The 23,070-nt window shown below is 42.0% G+C and overlaps 1 protein-coding gene across 1 annotated transcript in view; it reads right to left on the minus strand.

Annotated features, from left to right (window-relative positions):
• triqk (triple QxxK/R motif containing) overlaps positions 1–21,882 on the minus strand; it is a 33,833-nt gene extending 11,951 nt beyond the window's left edge. The window contains exons 1-2 of the mRNA XM_065292723.2: positions 21,819–21,882; positions 16,529–16,599 (exon numbers count right to left, since the gene is read on the minus strand). Of these exons, the coding sequence (XP_065148795.1) occupies positions 16,529–16,589 (61 nt within the window). The 5' untranslated portion in view covers positions 16,590–16,599; positions 21,819–21,882. The remainder of the gene's footprint in view (positions 1–16,528; positions 16,600–21,818) is intronic.
• Between the last annotated feature and the right edge of the window lie 1,188 nt (positions 21,883–23,070).

Genomic DNA, 23,070 nt, shown 5'->3' on the forward strand with positions numbered 1-23,070 from the left:
TAATTAATCACAAGCACACGCTGCACTGTGTCTATTGTTCTACTGCAGAACAACCCATTATGTGAAATTATATTAATTATAGAAATTTAGGTATTAAATTTAAAGCTCCAATATTCTCAGACCTCCGAAGGACCCAATAAAAAGTCTGGTGACTACTTCACTTGGCTTAGATAGCCGTCAATCACGGCTCACACCACCGTTTTTATAGCATTAAATAACTAACTAAAAACAAACTTATTTTAGGGTGCTTTCACACCTGCCTCATTTACTTTGGTTGAATCGTACCAGAGTTCGATTGCTCACTTGGTACGGTTCGTTTTGCAGGTGAGAATGCAGCAATCGAACTCTGGTGCGAATCAAAAGCAGACCAAGACCTCTTTGAAGACCTCAAGATCGAGGCGGTGCGTTTGTGGTGAGAACGCGATCTGACCTCAAACTGACCTAACTGCAAAAGTACTGCTCATTTTGGACTAAACCAGCTGCTGTAGTCAGCTGCGCAGTGCATTATGGGATGAGGAAGTGTCTGTTGACCGTTTCTATTAGCAATACTAGCACAATGACAAGTTGCGGACATACCTGCATTGCGAGGAGGTGCGGGCGGAGCCTCAGAAATTTGGTGTCTTCGCCATTTGTAGTGCATTAAAACTTCTTTTTAAGCTGCATCCGCAATTCATTCTGGAAATGAACAGTTTGTCTAGAGTACTGTATATAAACTATGTATAACAACCACAGAGACATAATTACTGCCCGCAGCTGTCTGTCCATGGTGTCTGCTGTAAATTCCTTATTTTTGTTACCTCCCGTGGTTCCGTTGGAATTTCGCGCACGTTGATTTTGACCAATCGAGAAGCAGCAAAGAAAATACGTTCATGTGGACTGGGTGATGTGGATCTTATCACATGACTGAATTTTGGTTCGTTTTAACTTGTGCGGACCAGAGCAATCAGTGTGGTGTGAAAAGGAACCAAAACTGCTAAAAAAGCTACAATGCATAATTTTTTGCTTTTGGTCCGGACCAAATGAATCGTACTACAGATGTGAAAACACCCTTAAAAACAACACTTGTATTTACAAAAGCGAGATGAAAACTACAGTAAATGACAGAAACCAGCTGTGGAAAAAAGATATTTGAAGTGTAATAAAAATTGTTTAGTTGGTCTCAAGTACCATTAAATAACATGGGGGAGGCGTGGTTTATGACCTATACAATGGGGGGCAATCGAGACGTTTTGGCTTCAATTTTCAGGGCTTGTGCGGCACGCTTGGTTTTTACAATCGCAAGTGGAAAAGCATACGAGAAAAGGCTATATATCATATTTTTTAAACCTGAGGAAGGCGTAGGGTGCGGTACATGGTACACAACTATGCGTACACTCGACACAGAAGTTTAAACTGTGTTTAATATAAGATACATTCCGATAATGACATACTACCTAGCATACTACTCTCGGTTACACTGCAGTATGAACATTATGCCCAGCATGCTAACATGAGGATGCAGAAACATTGCACATAAATTATCCCACAATGCAATGCGCTCAACATGACATTACATTTCAAATTGAAATTAACTTGGTCAAGCTTTTTAGACTTTCTAACAAGACACCTTCTGTACTCATTATTTGATCAAACTGATGAGAGTTAAAGTTGCATTGTGTAACTTTTTGACAGAAATGCAATTTAATAAACATAACTATATTATCAGTGGTGTATAAAGCCCTTATGCTGCATTTACACCAATCGCGGTAGAGGCGTGAAGCGCGAGAGATTTCAATGTTAAATCAATGTGAAGACGCGTTGACGCGTGTCTGAGGGCCCGCGGCGCGGATGAGGCGTTTGGTGCGGAAGATGCGTTTTCGCCTCATTCGCGCGTCTAGTTTGCGCGAAAGGTGCAAATTGAGCGTTGTGCGCGAATGGTGCTTTTTGTGGATTTTGCGGTTCACACGAAATTTGCGGCTGAGGCCCGAGTTAAAAAATTCGAACTTTGGCGGAATTTTGCGCCGCGTTAACCAATCTGGAGCCTGCTTGCTGCTGTGGCGGCAGCCCCGCCCGGAGTAACTCATTCAGCATGAAGGCTTGATATTGTCTGTAAGCAGTCTCCCAGAGCTATACGACCCAAGTTCTTATTTATATAGAGGAGACAGGAATAAAAAGGACCTCGCTTGGAAGAGTCTCAGTGAGAACATTGGGCATCCTGGTAAGTTGTAATACAAATTTCACTTTTGAGTCACGTGACGTTAGTCAACCCGCGCCGTTTATTTTCCCCCTATAGTAAGGTTACCAAATACAAACCGGTAACTCTCTAGACAAATGCCCAATCAACATCAGTCAACTTGCAAACAGACAACCGCATAGCACTTGCCCCTCCCACAAGAATGCTTGCTTTTTCCGCGCGTCTACTTCGCTCCACACGCGCGAATGCATTCAAACTGTTCAAGCGGCAAACTAGGCGCGGTAGACGCGATTTTGACACCTGAAACGCGGTTGGTGTAAACACAGCATTACATAATAAACTGTATTGCTTTTATTACCTTAGAATGAGACTTTTTATCTAAATACACAACAAGTCGTAGCACGTTTTGTTCCTTTGTTGTCTCATGTTTGTCCTATAGCGGCTACCATACGCGATTTGAAATTGAGGGATGAACTGTTGGTTGTAATTTGCAGTCTCACCACTACACACACCACCTTTAAGACAATTTAACACAATAAAGTTGACTAGATAAAATACACTTTCTTTCTGATATGCTATAATAGGACGCTTTTATTACTTATCATAATCCTACATCCATTATAATGTCATGGGGCGGTTTTAGATTAATCCCGGACTAGGCCTTAGTTATATAAGGACATTTAAGTAGTTTTCACAAACATTCCTTACAAAAACATTTCTGGTGTAAATCTTGGGACAAAACAACGGCACTGATGTATGTTAAAATGTGCCAGTGCAAGATGTTTTTAAATGAAGGCAGCTCAAACACGCATTTAAAACTATTAATAAATATCATACAGCCTATACTGTAGCAAAGCATGCAGTACGTAATACATTAGTGTTTCAATCCAAACACAGCCATTAGCCACTGTTAACACAAATACAAAATTGTGACCGCACCAGTGCACCTGAGCAGCAGTTATCAGCGCGCTAGTCTCACTGCACCAAACCCAACAGGCAAAGCAGCCAGCCACCTGGATTTGTGCAAGATGTGTGTGAGGAGTGCCGTGTATCTAATTAAAACCAAACAGACAAAGGAAAGAAACATTAAAAGTGGGGCGGCAACAGCTTGGTGGGCAATGGCGGGGGTTGTGCTCGGTGGCCACAACAGACCGACTCGGGTCAGATTCAAGAGAGTTGTTGACACACAGGGGGTGTTTCAAGTGCATCTCTTGCCTCATTAAGACTTATTTACATGGAGGGGGGAAGATAGAGTGCCCTTATCCATCTTTACCAGCAGGGCAGGAGACTCGCAAATGCTTGAGCTAGACACTGACCCTGTGGGACGCACAAGTCTCTCTTGCCTTATGGTGCACCTTCTGTGGGCGCGAAATGGGCCTGCAAGAGGCCATTATCAGAATGCCCTGCTAGTCTGTACTGAAGTTTTTTGAACGATTTAATTTATTTTGAAACATTGCTTTATTAATTTTAATTTGATTTTTATTGCATTTTTTGTGTATCGGCTGTTTGGCTAAATTGATGGCTCGACTGACAGAAAATGCAAAGACATAACCATGTAAAGCTATCATGTAAAAAAATGTGTTGCCTTTAAATTATTTTTTATTAAGATATAAAATAGTAAGTTAAAATTATTTGTTATTTTTAATCTTTTAACATGAATTAAACATTTATTCTTTAAAAAGTTTCAGCAACTCACCACTGGTCAACATTTTATAAATAAGTTTATATCGGAAATAATCTTAATAAAAATGTCATTTATTAGCTATGTTGGCCATCCTTGGACTTACTTGGAGGTTTAAAATTGAAACACTCACAATTAGATTATTTGTTTTATCCTAGTTTGCTCTCATATTAAACTATAACAGATGTTTCCATAACATAAGATTTTACTCATATTCATTGCTTTTCCAGTGTAAGAAACCACAATTGTATGTTCCATGACCGTAGGAATCGGTTAAAACCACTTCCTCAGCATTAACACATTAAGTCCCTCTATCTTTCTCTCTCCCTCCCTCTCTATGACTTTTCCTTGTCGCCTGCACCTGCAGAGACTGTACATGGTGTGGAAAGCAAAAGCCATTTTGTTCCAAACCAACCGGGACAGATTAGGTGTGCGTCTTATTTTTTGTGAAACTTCCTGTTGTGGTGTAAATACACACAACAGGCTCAGCCATCTGTTTCAAATGAATAGTTAATTGTAATCATATCAGAGTTTGAAATAAATTGTTTATATAGCAAGACTTTGTGGTCCTGCCAGTACGCCGCATCACGCGCCATCGAGTTCGATGAGGCGTTTCTCTCTGCGTGAGCGCTCGGCAATGACGACTCGTGGGCCTTCTTGGCTTCTCTGTCTCACTGCGACTGGGTTCAAATTGGCAAGCAATACAGATCGGGGCTTTGAACGCACCTTCGATCATTAATCACCATTCAACTGCATCGCTGCAGTGTGCAACCCCCAACTTTTTTGCCAAACGTGGAGAGGAGACTCTAATACAATGTGTCACTGTCTCCTGTGGACTTGAGCGGTATGACCTCTCCACGCATACTGTGCTGTCAGATGTTGACAGGAAAGTGACAGGATTCAACCCATGGGGTCAGGGGTGCCTTTCAAAGCGGGTACAGCTGATTTCACTTCAAAAGCCGTGACTCCTCATGCGCAAACAGATTCTCCTGCCATCAACTTCAGCCAAGCTCTTTCTAACACCATCTAGCTAATTCACACACTCAATTGTTTCATTACAAGAGAAAACAAGCTTTTAAAAAGGGTGATAATAGAGATTTCTGCGATTATTTGTATCATAATGATTGTGGGAAGGTTCTGATAAACCCAATGCCCAAATTGAAAATATATAAATATGGCGAGGCGATGGCCTATTCACAAGTCAAAATTATGTTCGCTGGAATCGAACCCATGACTTATTGCGCTGCCATTGAGCTATACAGGAGCACTATAAATAGAGATTCTCCGATCGATTTGCCGCATATCGGTATCTGCATTAAATGACTCGATCGGTACTCGATAAATTTGGCGATCTCATGAACCGATCTTTCAATTTCCTGAATGCGGCTGCAATTAAAAAACCTTTTCACGCAGTGCGAGCATTTTTATAAATTTGGATTTCTCTCATTGCCTTTACAGAGATCTGTATATTTACTATGAAGACGCGCTTCGGTCCTAAGAGTGCGAAGCGTCTTCACATCCCCATCAAACAGCGTATACAACACATATCTATCGCGGACAATTGCATCCTCATGCTGAAAGTTAATTATTTCTCATGCCTTTTAAAGTGTTGACAGCTTAAACTTTCATTTTACTTGCAGTTGCTCTTGTCCTTGTACACCTAACGCGCACACACAGCTGTCTGTCATCAGTGCATGTGTAAAGAGCGATCTCCCTCATGTCTTAAAGCTACACTAACCTAATTCATCTCTGAATAAAATCACTGTCTGTTCTTCACTGAAGAACTGTTGTACTTTATACGAATGCGTGTATTTTTAATTTATACATTTAAGATTGTGAAGTGTTTCATTTTCATTCATTTTAACAGACATAAGCCTTTTTAACTCTTTCACCGCCATTGACGAGATATCTTGTCAATTAAGAGAAAACGCTTTCCCGCCAATGACGAGATTTTCCATCTTTCCGCAATACCGCTATTATCCACCAGGTGGATTCCGCAACTTTTTAAACCCGGAAGTATTGCCCTATGGCAAGCGGCTGCATGTCCGTGTCTGTATTAAAGATCGCTCTGAATGGGATCTCTATGAAAAGTCAGTCACAAAAATGGAGTTATCTCTGCTTTTTGCTCAAAATCTGGTGTTTTTGCAGAAACCTACCCATATTCAAAAGCTGATTACAAAAGAACCACTGAAGGTAAGATGAAACTTTTTTTTTTTTTTTTTTTTTTGAAAGCAGAGGGTCTGTTCTTTCATTTGGTATATTGTATGTTTATTTATTTAAAGAAGAACATTTTCTGGAAGGCATTAAACTTTGGTGAAAATCATGAAAAACGCTGGCGCTGGCTGGCAACTTTTTTTAAAAACGCTGGCGGTGAAAGAGTTAAAGGCATATTAAATTTGTCTTTGCAGTATAAATTTTTGTTGTGCTAATTTATTAAATTCTCTCTTGAAGACTTGGTATCGGCCGATCACGAAGACGGTTGGCTCCAAAATTCTGATCGGAGCATCCTTAATTATAAATATGCAAAAGATTTCAAACAATACAAATAGGAACATGGAATCGAAATGATACATCCATTATATTTCTATTTAGAGGCCATGTCAAATTGTTACGTGTGCAGGTGCCAAACAATTAATTCAGGTATCTTCATAAGTGAATGACAAAAATTTGGCATCCAAATGAACAAGAATAGACATGGCATGAAAAATTAGCAAAAAATATTCTGGCAGGAAGCCTTATTCATGTTAAATCACTGCAGAAAAGATCTAATAAACCCAATGCCAAAAACAAATCAACTATGAAAACTATAAAAAATCTGAATTTTAGCTTGAAAACATGCACCAAAAAACACAAAGTAAATTAATTTCTTTACATGTATGCATTAGGATGTTTCAGGTGACAACTTTTTTCTGGGAGTATATTTTTTGTTTGTACACGGGAGAGTGGATGCAACTTTTGCACGCAGTCGGTGGTAAGTAATGCACAGCAGCTAAAACCGGTACGATGTCTGATCGCAATGCAAAGATTAGAGAGGGTGACCAGTGGGTCCCAGTATGCTCCGAAGGCCCATATAACTACACTGCTTTTAAAGGGATGCGTAATATCAACAGGCAGCAGTGCCGTGTCATATCACACCAGAGGCCTTGAACCAGCGCAAAGATATTAAAACCATACACAAATCCACTGAGTGCACATACACACAAAACGAGCGCGGCAAACAGAGAGAGTTAATGGGCAGGGATGCATCTGAGTGTTTGCTCATGCGAATAATTGCTGGACAATAGCAGAGGGGATGATGTGAATGATCTTGACTCAAGGGGGGATGACCACACAGACCTGAGGAACCCTTCTGGTTGACAGCTCTCTGCAGTCCATTATAGAGCTTAATAACAGTATTTAAACTCACTGTGTCTACAACGGTCCTACAAGTCATCTGACATCACAAAAGCTTTCCTCCTTAAAAAAAGAAGAAGAAGAAGAAGAAGAAAAAACGCAAGACCTGTCAAGAAAAAAATTACCTTCCCATTACGATCTCAAATTACGATGTGTATTCTCCCTTTGTGCATTTTCGTGGTGCATTTTTTTTCCGTTAAACAGCGATTCTTTGAATCAGACTGATATAGATTTCTTTTCAACGCAAACTGGGGGAAAATTTTATGTGAATCAATTGTCCAGAACCTGCTGTTATGTCTTTGAATTGATGAGACACAAAAGAAAACTTAATGGAATATGTCTGAGATTCACAGGCTCCTGCGGGAGTTCGGCTTGTTATGTTGCCGGCACAATCATGCAGCACAGGCACAATAAAGCAGGGTGACGGAGCACCGCAAGCTTAATAGTCCTACTAAGGAGTGTGATATGAACTCGTATAAAATCAAGCAAGGAAAGTGTGAGGCAGGTACTTTCGGCGCAGAGACGATATGAGCATTGTACCAAACCAATCGAATGAGGGATGAATTTATGCCAGCGAAAAGAAAGAAGTAATTTTAGTGCCATCACAAAACTAAGTTACTACACCTCTGGCAAGTGGGTGAAAAGAATCCAATAAACATAATGAAACTGATGAACTTCCAGCCACAAAATGTAGGATATAAGCCCTTGGAGGTAAAGGGGCTCTTGTGCTACCAAAAGTCCAACTCAAAACACAGAAAAACAACAAAAACACCACAGTACTTTGGCAAATTTGCATAATCCGTGAAATCATGGCATCCAATGGGAAAATGCATGTCTAGTTGTAATTTAATTTTAACATATTAAACGTTAAATTGTTGCTAAAAGAATCTATTAAGATTCAAAATTTATTAGCACTTTATTACCCAATTATCATAACATGATATATTTACTTTATGCACAGCATGTTAAACTCAACGGGGCGGTTTCCCGGACAGGATTTATTCCAGTCCCAGACTAAACTGCATGTTTAAGCTGCTTTAATTTAAAAACATCTTGCACTGATATATCTAAACATATATCAGTGCCAATGTTTTGTGTCAGGATGCACATCAGTATTGTTTTTTGTAAGATGTGTTTGTAAAAACTACACAAATGTCCTAATAAAACTAAAGCCTAGTCCTAGATTAATCTAAACCCTGTCTGGGAAACCGTCCAATTAAGATCTTGGTTTCTGTGTGCTAAACTGTATTAGCAATTGGATAAATGTCACCTACAAATGCTGGTGTGTACAGCACAGTTTTTTCTCATTGCTCCAAGCAACCAGGCTGGCTTACTGTGCGTTCACACCAGATGCGGAAGAGGCGGTGAAAACGCAGTTTTGTTTAGACAAATGAAAAAGATTGGTTAGTGACTCTGGACTATAAAGCGCCAACATTTTGTAAACTTAGTTGGAAAAGCGTTAATAAACTCAGTTTCCCTTTCAGTCGGTCACTACGACGTCACGTCGTGACCGACGAATTGGGAACTCGCTTAGAGAGACCAATCTGCTTCGTACTCTACTAAAACGCCAATGAACTTGGCATTGAGATATTTGCATAATGCTGGCGCCGCCCCGCCAGGTGCGTATATAAGCCACAGGTGCAAATATGGAAATTAGCTTTTTTCGCTTCGAAAGCCGGCATTATCTGCTACTGAGAAGCTACTCTCTGCTCTTCTGGGAACGGTTGCTGAAGTTGATTGACAAGCAGTACTGACACAGCGGACGCTCGCAGTATTCCACTGCTCTGCATATTTTTTGTTTTGAGTTTAGTGTGTGCGTTGCCTCTCCCTGTGCGCATCATCAGCTGAGCACCTAAAGAGTGATTTCCCTAAAGAGTGATACGTGAGAGCTCTGTGTCTTTTTAAAGACAGCCACTCTCTCGTATATTCGGAGATCAGCGTCCTTTTCAGGATAGCTTTTCCTCCGTGCGATCTTGGATGCGAGAAGTACAGGGATTCCAGTGACGGTCACGAGCGCTGTCTTCGTGCTATGGCATCGAGCACTCCGAGGCTGCGTTCGTGGAGAGCTCTTGCTCTCTCTGTGAGAGCATAACCCTCTTGGATTGCGGAGACGACTGTCGTTTCTACGGGAACGGCGTCCGCGCCTTTGCAGTGCTGAACGCCGCCATGGTGCGGCTGTCAAGCGCTCGCAGGACGCTCTTCGCTCACTATGCTGAGTAGGACGGAGGATGCGTCCTTCACCTACCGGCCTTCTCATCCTCAGCCGGTTGAGGCTCCGGTGGAGACTGCAGAGTAGTGTTCTGCGATTTCTGCCGAATCCACTGGACCTCCTTCTGGTCCCGTCACTTCTACAGCATCAGAGGGGTGCCCATTTTTTCCCTCCGAGGCGGAGTCTTCCCGGAGATGGCGGCCGTGCCCGCTCGAGCGGCGGAAACGGTAGAGTTGGAGGGGTTAATCCCTCTCCGCCCGAACCGTCCCGCCCACATGATTGGTACTTCGGAGCTGTCCGGGCCTCTACGGTCCTCACCTCCTGTGCCTGCCTTTCCCGACGGCACGAAGAGCTGACGTGATTTGCGGCCGTCTCGGCCGTTCAGCTTCACCCCTCATCTCCCTCACTAACGGAGCCGCTAAGGGGGGATCCCTTCAGTTGAGCGGGGGGGTTGCGATGCAGCTGCGTTCCTGGAGGGACCACCCAACCCGTCCCTCCCGTGTTTGTATAGACAGTCGTCCGGTTACGGGCGCTGCCCATCAGGCATGCGGAGACGCGGCTTCAGCCCTGCACGCATTAACGTACTGCAGGTTCACCAAACAAGGCTTTAGAGATATACGAGGGAAGCCGCGACCTTCAGTCGTGCGATGTCCACCACAGTGTTCAAGATCGCCACCCTTGGCTATGTCTGGCTTATATGACGGAACAACTTCATGAATGCTCCTGTCTCACAGACCGGCCTCTTCGGCGAGCCCGGGGAGTCGTACAGCTCCTCTGCGCAGACTGAGGCGATCTCCTAGGTCGTGCCCCGGCGGATGAGAGCTGCCCTGGTCCACCAACGCCGGCTCCTCAGTCTGCCTCTCGCCGTCCGCGTCCTGCGGCGGCCACCTCCGTTCCCCTCCTCGGACCCCATCTCGGCAGCGCAGGGGAACCGGTCGTCAGCAGCTCGCCCCGCCCGCTTAGCCGCTTCCCGTGAAAATCGGGAGTTTAAGTGGCCAGAGACGGGCGACCCGGAGTAGCAGAGGATCACTCTTCAGGAGACAGTGATTCGCTCCTTCCCCCGGTAGAGGGTCGGGTGGAAAATCCTTGGTTTGCATATGTTCCACCGGCTGTCCAGCCGGTACCCACTTACCACACATAAGAGTGCATTCCTCTTTCCTCTCCAGGTCTCCGGAGGATCGAGAGAGCCGTGGGCGTACACCTGCTCACTATACCTCTCCTCTATCGCCAGCGGGTGTCCTGAGGAGTCCGAGCTCTCCACTGAGCAGACCGGACCACCAGCACCCTCATCGGAGTCTGCGCTCTCCGCAGAGGAGACCAGACGACCGTCACCCTCAGCGGGCTCAGGTCAGTGTCTCACACACACACATACTGTAGATGTTTATGCTGTCACAGCAGACGCACCGGCAGTATCACCTGTCTCGCTTCGCTGCCCCACCGCGGGTACTTCGGTAGTATCGTTAATTCTCCTCGTACGGTCCCGGGATGCTTCGCTTCAGTTCCCAGCCCGTCTCGTTGGGTTTTACGCACTATCCGCCTCGGTTACGTAATACAATTACCGGCACTCCCCCAAATTCTCGGGCATTCGTTTCACTATAGTGAAAGCGTCCGATGCACATGTACTGCGTGCAAAAGTCGATGTCCTGTTGGCGAAGGACGTTTCGAGCCGGTCCCTCTTACCGAGAATGATGATAGGGTTTTTCCAGCCTTTATCTCATAGTACCCAAAATACGCGGTGGGTTACGACCGATTTATTTACGCACCGGCTCTACAAATGTGATCCTTTAGGATGATACGCCGAGGCTCGTATTTCAATATTCAGATCGGTTTGCAGCATAGACCTGTAGACGTGTACTTTATGTGTCCATCTCCCCTCGCCTTAGACCGTTTTTCGCTCTGCGTTCATGGAGTGGACATACTAATACTAAGTACACCATTCGAGCTGTCTCTCTCTCCCCGTGTCTCCATGAAAGTGCTAGTCATGGCATTAAAATCTCAGAGAGAGAGAGCGTTGTTCGTATTCTGCTTATATTTACGTCAACTATAATGGCTCGTTCTCGGCAGACGTGCGCGAACACAGAGATTTAATGCTTCAGCATCTCGCTCGTTTAAGTCATCAGGTCAGCTGGGAAAAGAGCAACTTTGCCCCGTGCAGAGGATCCTTTTCTCAGTATGGAAATAGACTCGATCGATTTATTGGCGTGTTTTACAAGAGCTCGCAACCAGTCAGTTCTGACTTGCCTCGGTTTAATTCGAGGGAAGTACGCGGTCCCTCTGAAACAATTTCAGAAGCTCTTGGACATATGGCAGCATGCTGCGGCTGTGACACTGCTCGAGCTGCTTCATATGAGACCGCTTCAGCATTGGTTTTACGATCGAGTCTCGAGGAGAGCGTGGCGCAACGGCATACACTGTGTAACCATTACACCTGCGTGTCATTTCAATTTTACCCCGTGGCAGACCCAGCATTTCTGATAGCAAGATATGCCCCTGAGTCGGGTCTCCTGGCATTCTGTAGCACATACAATGCCCCCAGCACGGGATGAGCAGCCACGTATGACGGGCTTGCAGTCTCAGGGGTGTGCATAGCACCCCAACTGCCGCGAGCGGTGCGCTGTATATCTGGGACTTGTACGCTCCGCTATGGAGATGCGAGGGAAGGATCTATTAGCCGACACCGACAACATTGCGACTGTTGCGTTATTTACCGTTAAGGCGGTTTTTGCGCTCTCGTCACCTGTCGCATCTCGCTCGTCATCTCCTCCTTTGGAGTCAGAAGCATCTGAGGTCCCTTCGTGCCATTTACATCCCGGGTTCGCTCAATACAGCGGCAGACGCGCTTTCCCGAGCTGCGCGCCCCGGTGAATGGCGACTCCACCCCCAGACGGTCCAGCTAATTTGGAAGAAGTTCGGTCGTGCGCAGATATATCTGTTTGCGTCGCCGGACGATACCCACTGTCGCCGGTTTTTATTCACTAACCGAGGGCAGCCTCGGCGTGGATGCGTTGGCACACAGCTGGCCGCGGGGGACGCGAAAATACGCATTCACTCCAGTGAGCTTAATCGCACAGACACTGTGCAAAGTCAGGCAGGACGAGGAGAGCCTTTCGTTAGTCGCCCCATACTGGACGACCAGGAATTGGTTTCAGAGTTAATGCTCCTCGCGACAGCCCCTCCCTGGCGAATTCCCCTAGGAAGGACTTTCTTTCTCAAGGAAGGGGCACATTATGGCACCCGCGCCCCGACCTGTGGGATCTCCATGTATGGTCGTTGAGTGCGCGCAAGGTTTAGGTGATTTATCGCAAGCGGTATCTAACACCAACGACGCGGTACGAGCACCGTCCACAAGACGGGCTTACGCGCTTAAATGAGACCCTTTTCGTCACCTGGTGCTCTTCGCAACGCGAGGACCCCAGAGAATGCTTAACATTGTGCTTTTATATATCTTCAACATAGGTTAGATGGTAGGCTGTCACCCTCCACCATTAAAGTTGATATCGCCGCTATTTCTGCTCATCACTCGCTTATTAACGGCAGATCAGTTGGCAGCATGATTTGGTTATTAGATTTTAAGAGGCGCTCGCAGGCTAAACCCCTCGCGCCCTCCCTCTATTCCTCCTGAGACCTGTCCATGGTGCTGAAGCCCTACTACAGGTTCCGCGTTCGAGCCTTTGCAGTCTGCGAGTCTGAAGTTTTGTCAATGAAACTCTGACCCTGCTAGCATTGGTCTCCGTGAAGAGAGTAAGGAATTTACATGCATTCTCTGTTGACGATTCGTGCCTTCAGTTTGGTCCTGCTGTCTCACTGAGACTCAGACCAGGCTACGTGCCCAAAGTTCCCACCACTCCCTTCAGAGATAAGGTGGTGAGCTTGCAAGCGCTGCCCCCCGGAGGAGGGCAGACCCAACCATGGCTTTATTATGCCCCGTAGCGTTACGCATCTACGTGGATCGCACACAAAGCCTTAGGACCTCAGATCAGCTCTTTGTTTGTTATGGTGGTCAGCAGAGAGGGAAAGCTGTCACTAAGCAGAGGATGTCTCATTGGATAGTTGATACTATCGCCCTTGCTTATAATCTGCAGGGCATTCCTTGTCCATTTAATTTGAGAGCTCACTCTACTAGAAGTGTTGCCTCATTTTGGGCATTCGCTCGTGGTTCCTCGCTAACAGACATCTGCAGAGCTGCTGGTTGGGCGACACCTAATACGTTCATTAGATTTTACAGTGTTCGTGTCGAGCCTGTCTCCTCTCGTGTTCTTTCCTCGTTAGGGGAAGCACAGAGAACAGGCTCGCAGGTCGGCTTGCAGCCTCCGACTGCTGCTCCAAGCTGAGCTCAGTATGGAAGGCCTTCGAGGCAAAAACGCGTAATAAATTGTTTTGCCTTCCTCCGCTGCCTTGGCAGCCTGATGTTGCGGAGCATCCGCTGCCAGCCTCTCACTAGCTGCATCCTCGCGAACCTGTGTTTGGCTCGGGCATCCACATTGCGTCCCACCGGGTTCCTTTGTGAGTATTTTCCGTGGGGTTAATCCTACTAGCCCACGTTTCCCTCAGCAGAGCACTGCTTTGCTTACACAGCCACGGCTGTCATTTTTACCTCAACTACGGTTGACTTTCGCCCACCAATAGCCCTTAACGGGGCGGTGGCTTCCGCAGCGTCCCTATACCGCTCAGATAGGGCGCTTCCCAGTCGCTAGCACTACTGTGGGGTTAAAGGAACATCTAGTGCCCGGCCTTCTGCCTTAAAACCTAATTCTCCTTATCCTTAAGTGGAACCGGAGGGCTTTACGCAGACACTGGAAGAGGTCAGCCCTCAGTGGCGTTTTGGTAGGGATTCCCAATTCGTCGGTCACGACGTGACGTCGTAGTGACCGACTGAAAGGGAACGTCTCGGTTACGTATGTAACCCTCGTTCCCTGAAGGAAGGGAAAGAGACGTCACGTCCCGTCGCCACAGGGCTGCTCCCTGCTGTTTATCGGCCGGTCACACTTTCCGGCTTTCTCAGCGAAATGAAGCTAATTTCCATATTTGCACCTGTGGCTTATATACGCACCTGGTGGGGCGGCGCCAGCATTATGCAAATATCTCAATGCCAAGTTCATTGGCGTTTTAGTAGAGTACGAAGCAGATTGGTCTCTCTAAGCGAGTTCCCAATTCGTCGGTCACGACGTGACGTCTCCGTTCCCTTCCTTCAGGGAACGAGGGTTACATACGTAACCGAGACGATCTCTTGAGCAGCACAAACGTAGGCTACCATTGTTGCTTTGGTTATACTCACGCATGCCTATAGTCTAAATTAGCACACGCGCATGATGTCACCGTTATCACAGATGTGCAGTTACGTGGTTTACACATGGACAACAAAGGCATCGTTATCAAAACCTTGTACTTTGAAACCTTATCTTTGAAAGTTTGCGTTTTTAGGACCCCAAAATGCTGTTGTCGTGTAAACGAAAAGCCAAACCATGTGGAAACTGTCCCGTTTGCGGTTGTAATCTTTGTCGTGTAAACGTGCATTTGCTTCCCCTTTTGCGCCCATGGGCGTTCTGGTCTGAAAACGAGGTGTGTTCAGGCGCATTGTTGGCGTGTTGCTATTTTGAGGCAACTTAAATAGACTACGCCATTGACCAACAAAAACCTGCTCTAAAGTCTAAAGTCAATGGCGCAATATGTTTTTTGTTATTTAAAGAGCGCATTATATGCGCCTATAAACGGGACGACAACGCGGGTTTGCTGATCACATACATGAATGCGCAGCAGCACAAAAACACTTTTAAATATGAAAGATTAAAGGATTGAATGTAAAAGTTTATTATTGAGTCTCTTGGACATAAATGAGGACCGATTATGAGACGTTAGAAAGCGCAAAGAGCTGCTTCACCTGCAGCCTGGTAAGTAAATAAATGCTTTGCTTTAAACAAATGCATCTGTTTTTATATGTTTATAAATGCTATCTTACGGATTTATTGTACATGATGACTCTGTACCTGTGAATATGGTGAGATAAGAAACATTTTAAGTAATGCTTTGTAAAAAATCTAATGGCGCTGTTCTAGTGCTGAAACGCTTCGGCTCTCTACACGTTTGTAAATTCTTTATCTCTTGTTTGTATTTTTAGAGTACAAACCATTTCTTGCATATTTGCAAATTATTTTATGAGATTACAGGGATTATGGTATCAATACCAATTTATAGCAATTCAAATACTGCTTTTTGTACTTCTATGACTAAAACAAAAAGGCTTTTAAAGGTTTTAATTCAAAAAATTAAAATTTCAATAAAAATGAAAACAACACATTTTTTTTACATTATTCTTAATCTGGTGGTCTTCTTCCTCCGCTTAGTTTTTCAGTTTACAAGGTCCGTCATTTAAATAGGGATTACGCACAGCGCCAGTGCAACTGGCTTTTAAAGGGGATGAGAGCTGAGACTCTCATTGGTTTACTGCACGTTATGCCCAAAACACACCCATTACTCATTAGGAAAATATGTACAACCCTTTTCGACCGTGCGCTCGGCGCACAAACCATTTTTCCCGTCATTAAATTAGCAAAAGATGCATCGGACACGCCCATTTACACCGTGTGTCGTGCGCTTAAGACGATGCACTTAGATCGTTAAAATAGGGCCCTGTGAGTTTGAGGCAGTTAAAAACTAATGATTCAGGTATTGCATTCACAAAAAAGGTGTTGCGTTTACTTCAAGGTTCATCTCTTGAAGTTTACTTCCTGTTATAGTTCATTAATAATACAAGAGAAAGCATGATTATGGTCAACAGGGTGCTGTCAAATACTTATGAGGCAGAATCTTATCCAGACAAACAAGACTTTCACTTGTATTCAGGGTTGTAAAATTAAATAAAGTTTTCATCCAGACCTTTTTTATTCCCAGCTGATCATGAAAAGTCTTTTCAAGTGTAACATTCACAAGTAATATGATCAGAATGGTTCAAATGAAGGAGAAAAAGCAACATTTCAAACTCTTCTTTAAATAAAACATTGAATGAATATTTGATTAAGGTTGCTTACATCCATATTTATAAATAAAGTATATGGGAAAGGGCAGAGATTCTCACCGATCTGTTTACGGTACTGATCCACAGGCAGCTTGACAGCACTTGCATCCTTTTTTCCCATCCTTCTACACCTGAGAGAAAAAACACACACCACATATGAGGTGAAATGAGGTAAAAACAGTGAGAGATCAAGAATATAAGAATGTGAAATGCTATACTTCAGTTGTTCTGTGAAATGTACTGTATGGCCCAAATACTAAAAAACAGACACTTTCTTTATTTGGTTATGAAGTGAATATTAACAGAGGTGCCCTCACAGTAAGACATTGCTCTACTTTTTATTATCAACAATGTCACTTTGACTCATGAGTTTCTGTGGTTTTCCAAAGGTTGTCCAAAAGTAAACAAAACCTGTCCTTAAGTTTACAGTTTACCATTATTAATTCAGCAGACATTGTTAATAGTTTTTAATGATTACCATAAAATGTAGGCCTAACAATATGCACAAAATCATTATGGCATACGCACACTTAAGGAAAATTTGAAGCTTTGCACTTTGAATATTTTTGCACAATCAATTATTGATTTTTTGGAATCTCATCTTGAGACTTCAATAAACCTTAAACGTCTATGAAGAGCTCAGATGCAAAACCCTCCTCCAAGTATGTCTGAAATGGTTTCTTGTAAATGAGCATTTTGACAGACTTTTTATGGGTTCAGCCAACAATAAATTATACAGAGAGCATTCGCTTAAAAAGGTGGCGTTTAGCGGTTTTTGCATCTGAGCTCCTCATATATCCATTTTTAAGTTTATCTGTGCCTGTAAACCACCATGCCTGTGCATCTGCTATAGCAGTGATTCCCAACCGGGGGTACGCGTACCCCAGGGGGTACGTGAAGAGTTTCTAGGGGGTACGCGAAAAGATTTACATTTTACTTTGATCTCATTTACTTTTAATAAAAATGTCTTTCGTTTGTCCAGTCATTTACCTAAGATTGATTTTTGTGAGGAAAGCATTGTAAAAAGGACAACTTTGTAATTTTAATCTTATCATTAATATAATTAGGCGTCAAGAGTAAATGCGCTGCATGATCCAAAACGCAATAGCGATGTCCAACTCAAGAAAGATCTGACTATTTTCAATGAACCTGAATAGTTTCTAAAGACACAAAGTTTATTAACTATAAATAATGTTCAAATAATGCTATAATATTCATTCCCGCTGCCATTACATTTTCAAATTATGCAAAAAAAACTTTTGCATTGTTTTTGGCTAACATATATTGTCCCGTATGATGTCTTTTGTATTTATAGAGAATGTCTTAACACATTTTGTTTCTCTTAATATTTGAACTGAATAATTTAACTTATTTGCAAACTTTAATTATCAGTAACTTAAATTGAGATTGTAGTAAATTTAGGGCATTTACTAAAAAGGACGTTAGAGCTCAATTCCAAATAAGCACCGGAGTGGACAATTTGCGTGTGATTTACTACAAAGGCGCAAATAAAATACACAGGCACAATAATGACATATGCACATTTCTATAATGACCATTGCAATCTATAAGAGCAGCACAATTTAGTACAGGGTCGCAAATAAGAGACCTCGGCAGGACATCGCAATGAAAATGCGGATTGCGGAGTGTGAAATTCCAGCTAAGTGAAAGTAAGAACAGGAGGACGAAAGATGAACGGTAAAAGAAGTTTGAAATACCTGATTTGACTTCTCCTCGTGACTTCTCCTCCTCTTTTCTCCAGCAAATTAAACATAGCATGGCTTGGCAAACTATATATATATTTTTTAAAGTATGTTCCTCTGGCAAAATTTAATACTCTCCTCGCATTAATGTTGCTTCTAAAAGGAAAACTTCCACAAATGCAAATGCAATAAGGTCGCAAAAGTAACACCTTTTCAGAGCGAAATATCTACTGCGTGTCTTTAGTAAGTTCAGTCGTTATTTAACGCCAAAATGATGGTTTGCGCAAGCTGTAAAAGGCCCTTAAAGGGGTCATATGATTAAATTTTTTTAATTTGTAAAATAAGTCTTTGGCGTTCCTAGAGTCCATATGTGAAGTTTTATCTCAAAACACCCAACAGATAATTAATTATAGCATGTCAAAATTGCCATTTTGTAGGGCTGAGTAAAATGTGCCGTTTTTGGGTGTGTCTTTTAAAATGCAAATGAGCTGATAAAATGCAAACACTGATCACAATGATAGTGGTTTGTTGAAATAAACATGCTACATCAGTCAGTGCTTTTTACTTTAATGTTTAAAATTAATAAATATTACTAATTATTTGGCTTTAAAACACAACTTAGGTTTAGTTTCGATGAAGGGGTACTTGAGCCTTACTGATAGGGCTGTGGGGGTACTTGGGGCAAAAAAGGTTGGGAACCACTGTGCTATAGGGATCGACGATATGTTTTTTTTTTTCAGTGCCGATGCCGATTTTTGTCAATTTACATCATAAAAATGACACAATGATGATGCAAAATGTTACAAGTCTCAATTTAAAAAAAGTTACATTTATAGAACTTAAAAAAACTATATTTAACAAATAATAAAAACAGGTGAGGGTGCTATGGAACATCTTTTGATGTTGTCATGGAAAGGGTTGGTTGTTTTTAGTCACATGACCTGCAATCGCTTGCGGCTTCCGGCACTCTGTCTGTAAATAATGGCTGAAAAAAATCAGCGAACACGGCAGCCACATATCGGCCGATACACATAAACTATATCGGCCTATCACTAATCTGCTATTAGAGATTTTGTGTTGAATAATTCACTATATTATTCAGAATTCGGATTTCTCATCCGATCCTCATAATATGCACTATGGGGTGGTTTCCCAGACAATGCTTATCCTAGTCCCAGACTAAAATTCATGTTTGAGCTACTTTAATTATAAAAATCTCAACCTTGAACTGACACATCTTAAAATATATCAGTGCCATTGTTTTGTCTCAAGATGCACACCAGTATAGTTTTTTGAAAGGTTTGTTTGTAAAAACTTCTTAAATGTCCTAAAATAACTAAGGCCTAGTCCTGGATTAATCTAAACCCTGTCTGGGAAACAGCCCCAATCAGAACCTAATTTAAGCTTCACATATGATGTCACAAAAAAAAACACATTTGTCAAATGTTCTGATCATTCAATGCACTGTCCATTTACATTAAAGAAGCAAATACACTCAATTTCACTTTACACCGCTCTGACTTTCCTGATAGATATCTTAGATTGATTTCCATAGCAACCAGATGAAAAGATCTTATCTCATGATGTATTACATCATGGTTAGTTTAAAGGTAAAAATCTTGTAGCTGGTAATGCTTTAGTGCACTAAACCATACCTACAACAGCATAGGATTCGTTTTACTGTGAGGTGATCACCGAGCCTTTAAATCAATGATTGATGCTCTTCACAATATTATTTTGCAATCAATACAACTTCCTCTAATAACAGCTATGCAAAGGATGCATGAGCCAAAGGGCACATCTATGTTTCTGATGACGTTTAAACCTCTCTGACCTGTTTTCTCTCTCTCCGAGAAAAAAAGCAGGAGACCCCGGACCCGATTCGCTTTGGCTCATAAGCTGCAGATCTCCTGAGGAAAGGTGTGCAGGCTCAAGAGCCCAGACTGATTAGCATAGAACACAAAGATCTGGAGGAAGTGCAGAGGTGCATGAAAACAGAGAATTACGAGGCTGTTTTCATTCTCTCTCGAGGCATGACTGTGCAAGGCAAAACTCCCCTAAGGCTGTCTATGCTAAATAAGTTCAAGGGTCGCCTCAGCATCCCACTTCTGATGTCTTTAATCTTTACTTAGGTTGATGTAATTACATGGGCTCCAACAACAAAGCAAAAGAAAAGGAATTAATTACTTTTTCAAAGATACTGGAGGAAGAGGACCATTACTGTGTTTACACAACAGTTTAAGGCAAGCCCAGGGCATGACCTACGATGACCAAATACTTCCTTTGTAATAAGTGTGACCACTAAGGAAGTTGACACGGGCTGCTGAGTGGCAAACCTGTCTATATTCTAAAAAACTATGGTCAGGTTTCTGCCTATATACCCCTAGGCTTTGTAATCTGTGATGATTTAATCAGGGACCAGGAAGTGACAGGGTAACAGAGTTTGACATTCGGACAACTCCAATTGGACAATGGGAGCTCCTGTAGGGAGAGCATTTAATTGATGCAAAGGTTATAGGTTTGATTCCCAGAGAATACACTCTGTATACCTTAAAATTCACTGTGTCACTTTGGATGAAAGCTCCTGGAAAATGTGCAAATGTAAAACTATGATCACAAAACATTACTATTTAAAATTCACCCACCTTACGTACAAAGAAGAAATTAATAATAATTCAGTCGCAGCGAGAGAAAAAAAAAGGTTTGTTTATTACTGAATATTTAATAGAATAAAAAAAAACATAAAACCTGCATATTCTAATACTCGTGAACTCTTCGAAGATAACAGTTTTTAAATTACAGACAACACTACATGTTGAGTGAACTGAGGTCGATCCACAAATAGAGGGAAATAGCCAGGGGCTATGTGTACCAATGCTTTGAAGACTCAAATTGAGACCAGAATCCTTTTTCAGAAGCTAAACTACAAAGGTTTCAGTTTGAAAGAGATTTAAGATTAAAATAAGCACCTCGGGCATTTCTTTTGGAAAATGAATTAAATAAAGACAGACAGCACTGTGCTTTTTAGTACCCAAGTGTTCAATGCAAAAAGTTGCAATGCAACCAGACTCTTAAATATAACTCCTCTCATTCTTTCTAATAATGAAAAGAATAATCCAGGAATCTATATATGGGATTTAATATTGCAAATAATGTAAAAAAAAATTATAATAACTTTATTGACCCCTCTATATATGACTTCACTGCCACATACTTAATGCTTAAGTTATCCACGTTTCAAATGTATCAGAAAGATTATGGAAAACCCTAGAAATTAGCAATAAATTTAACCAAAGCATGCTAATTATTCTTCTTCCTATGTATCTGAATGCCACGTAACTGCACCAAATCCAAACTGGTTTCAAATTTAACTCATCCTGCCAACGCATCATCCAGTTCCTGGACTCTGCCCTGACAGTTTCCGAAGTAACCAATAACAGCACAGTGAGCGTACCAATCGACCAATCGCTGACTAGCAGGAGGCGGGCGCTAAATCAAAACCACGAATGTTTGCTTTGTTTAGAAAACGTTTATGCGCGACAGATTGTTACAACTTCTGTTTATCGGTTTTCTTGGTGTCTACAAGATGTGTTAATAGTACGCAATGTTTCGATTGCTACAAACGAAAGCGTTTTACATAGACTTACCACTTGAAAGAGGGGAAGAATCCTCTCCTCAGTTCCTGGTTTAGGTCTGTGGATTTAAAATGGATGTGTGAGGCAGCCAATCAGTAGTTACCTTCTAAGCATGTACGTCATCGAGAGGGCGGGTCCACAAACCAATCAAAAAGCAGTCAAATGCTTTACTCTAAATAACAAAAAATAACAGAAAACAATAAATGAAACATCACATGAGTGTCAATTGCACATTAGCAGTTTAAACGTTTTAATTTAAATACAATGAGAGACATAATGAGGACAAATCACTAAACTTTTAAGACATTTATTGGACAAATAATTTGCCATCACAGTGAAGTAACGTAATGACCAATGTTATGAAATGACTTCCCAGACAAGTGGGCAGCTATCAGTGCAGCACTGGGGAATCTAGGTTTTATTTAAATATACAGAAAATGTATATTAAAACAGGTCACAGGTAATAAACCATACATTGTCACAATTTTCTATTATTTATTTTTGTGTTAATTAATTTTTGTATGTCTTTAAAAACTCACAAAATAAAAATTTAAGGAGGATTGGGAAAATTACACAAAATGTGCAAAGTTTATAAAGACATACAAAAAATTAATTAACAAAAAAAATGGTATGGTTTATTACATTGATACAAAAAGTTGCAATGTATTGTTGTATGGTAATAAACCATACATTGATACATTTTTGTTCTATTATTCATTTTTTTGTTAATTAATATTTTTGTATGTCTTAAACTTTAAACATTTTGTGTAATTATTTGCCAAACCTTAGATACATTTTTCTTAAAGCTGAGCTTTTTCATACCCTAAACACACTAAGGGGACAAGTTGCATATGTGGCTTTGTGTGATATCTAGTCTGATATTAATCTTATATTAACATATATCTAAAAAAACACGCTGCATCAAAGATTACACACTTAACATCAAAGGTTAAAAAACACAATACTGACACATTTCTACGTTTCTGGGTCCACAATTCACAGTACTTAATATAGCATTTTTATTTTAATATTAATTACGTTAACATGCTGTCTGCTTGTAATGCATTAAATCCCTTGCGTGCATTTCAGGGAGAAGGCTAATTCACCTTAACAATCCCAGGTGTTTATATGCGGCGAGATCTTTACACAAAGCTTTGAAATTCACTATGTGAAATTTTGCAAATAAAGAAAAGGAGAGTGTGAAACTAAGAAAGGGAGACAGCAAGAGACCAACTTGTTTTCTCCTCTCTTCTCTCCCCTTTTT

The sequence above is a fragment of the Paramisgurnus dabryanus genome, chromosome 19, assembly GCF_030506205.2.
Source record: "Paramisgurnus dabryanus chromosome 19, PD_genome_1.1, whole genome shotgun sequence".
NCBI lineage: Eukaryota > Metazoa > Chordata > Actinopteri > Cypriniformes > Cobitidae > Paramisgurnus > Paramisgurnus dabryanus.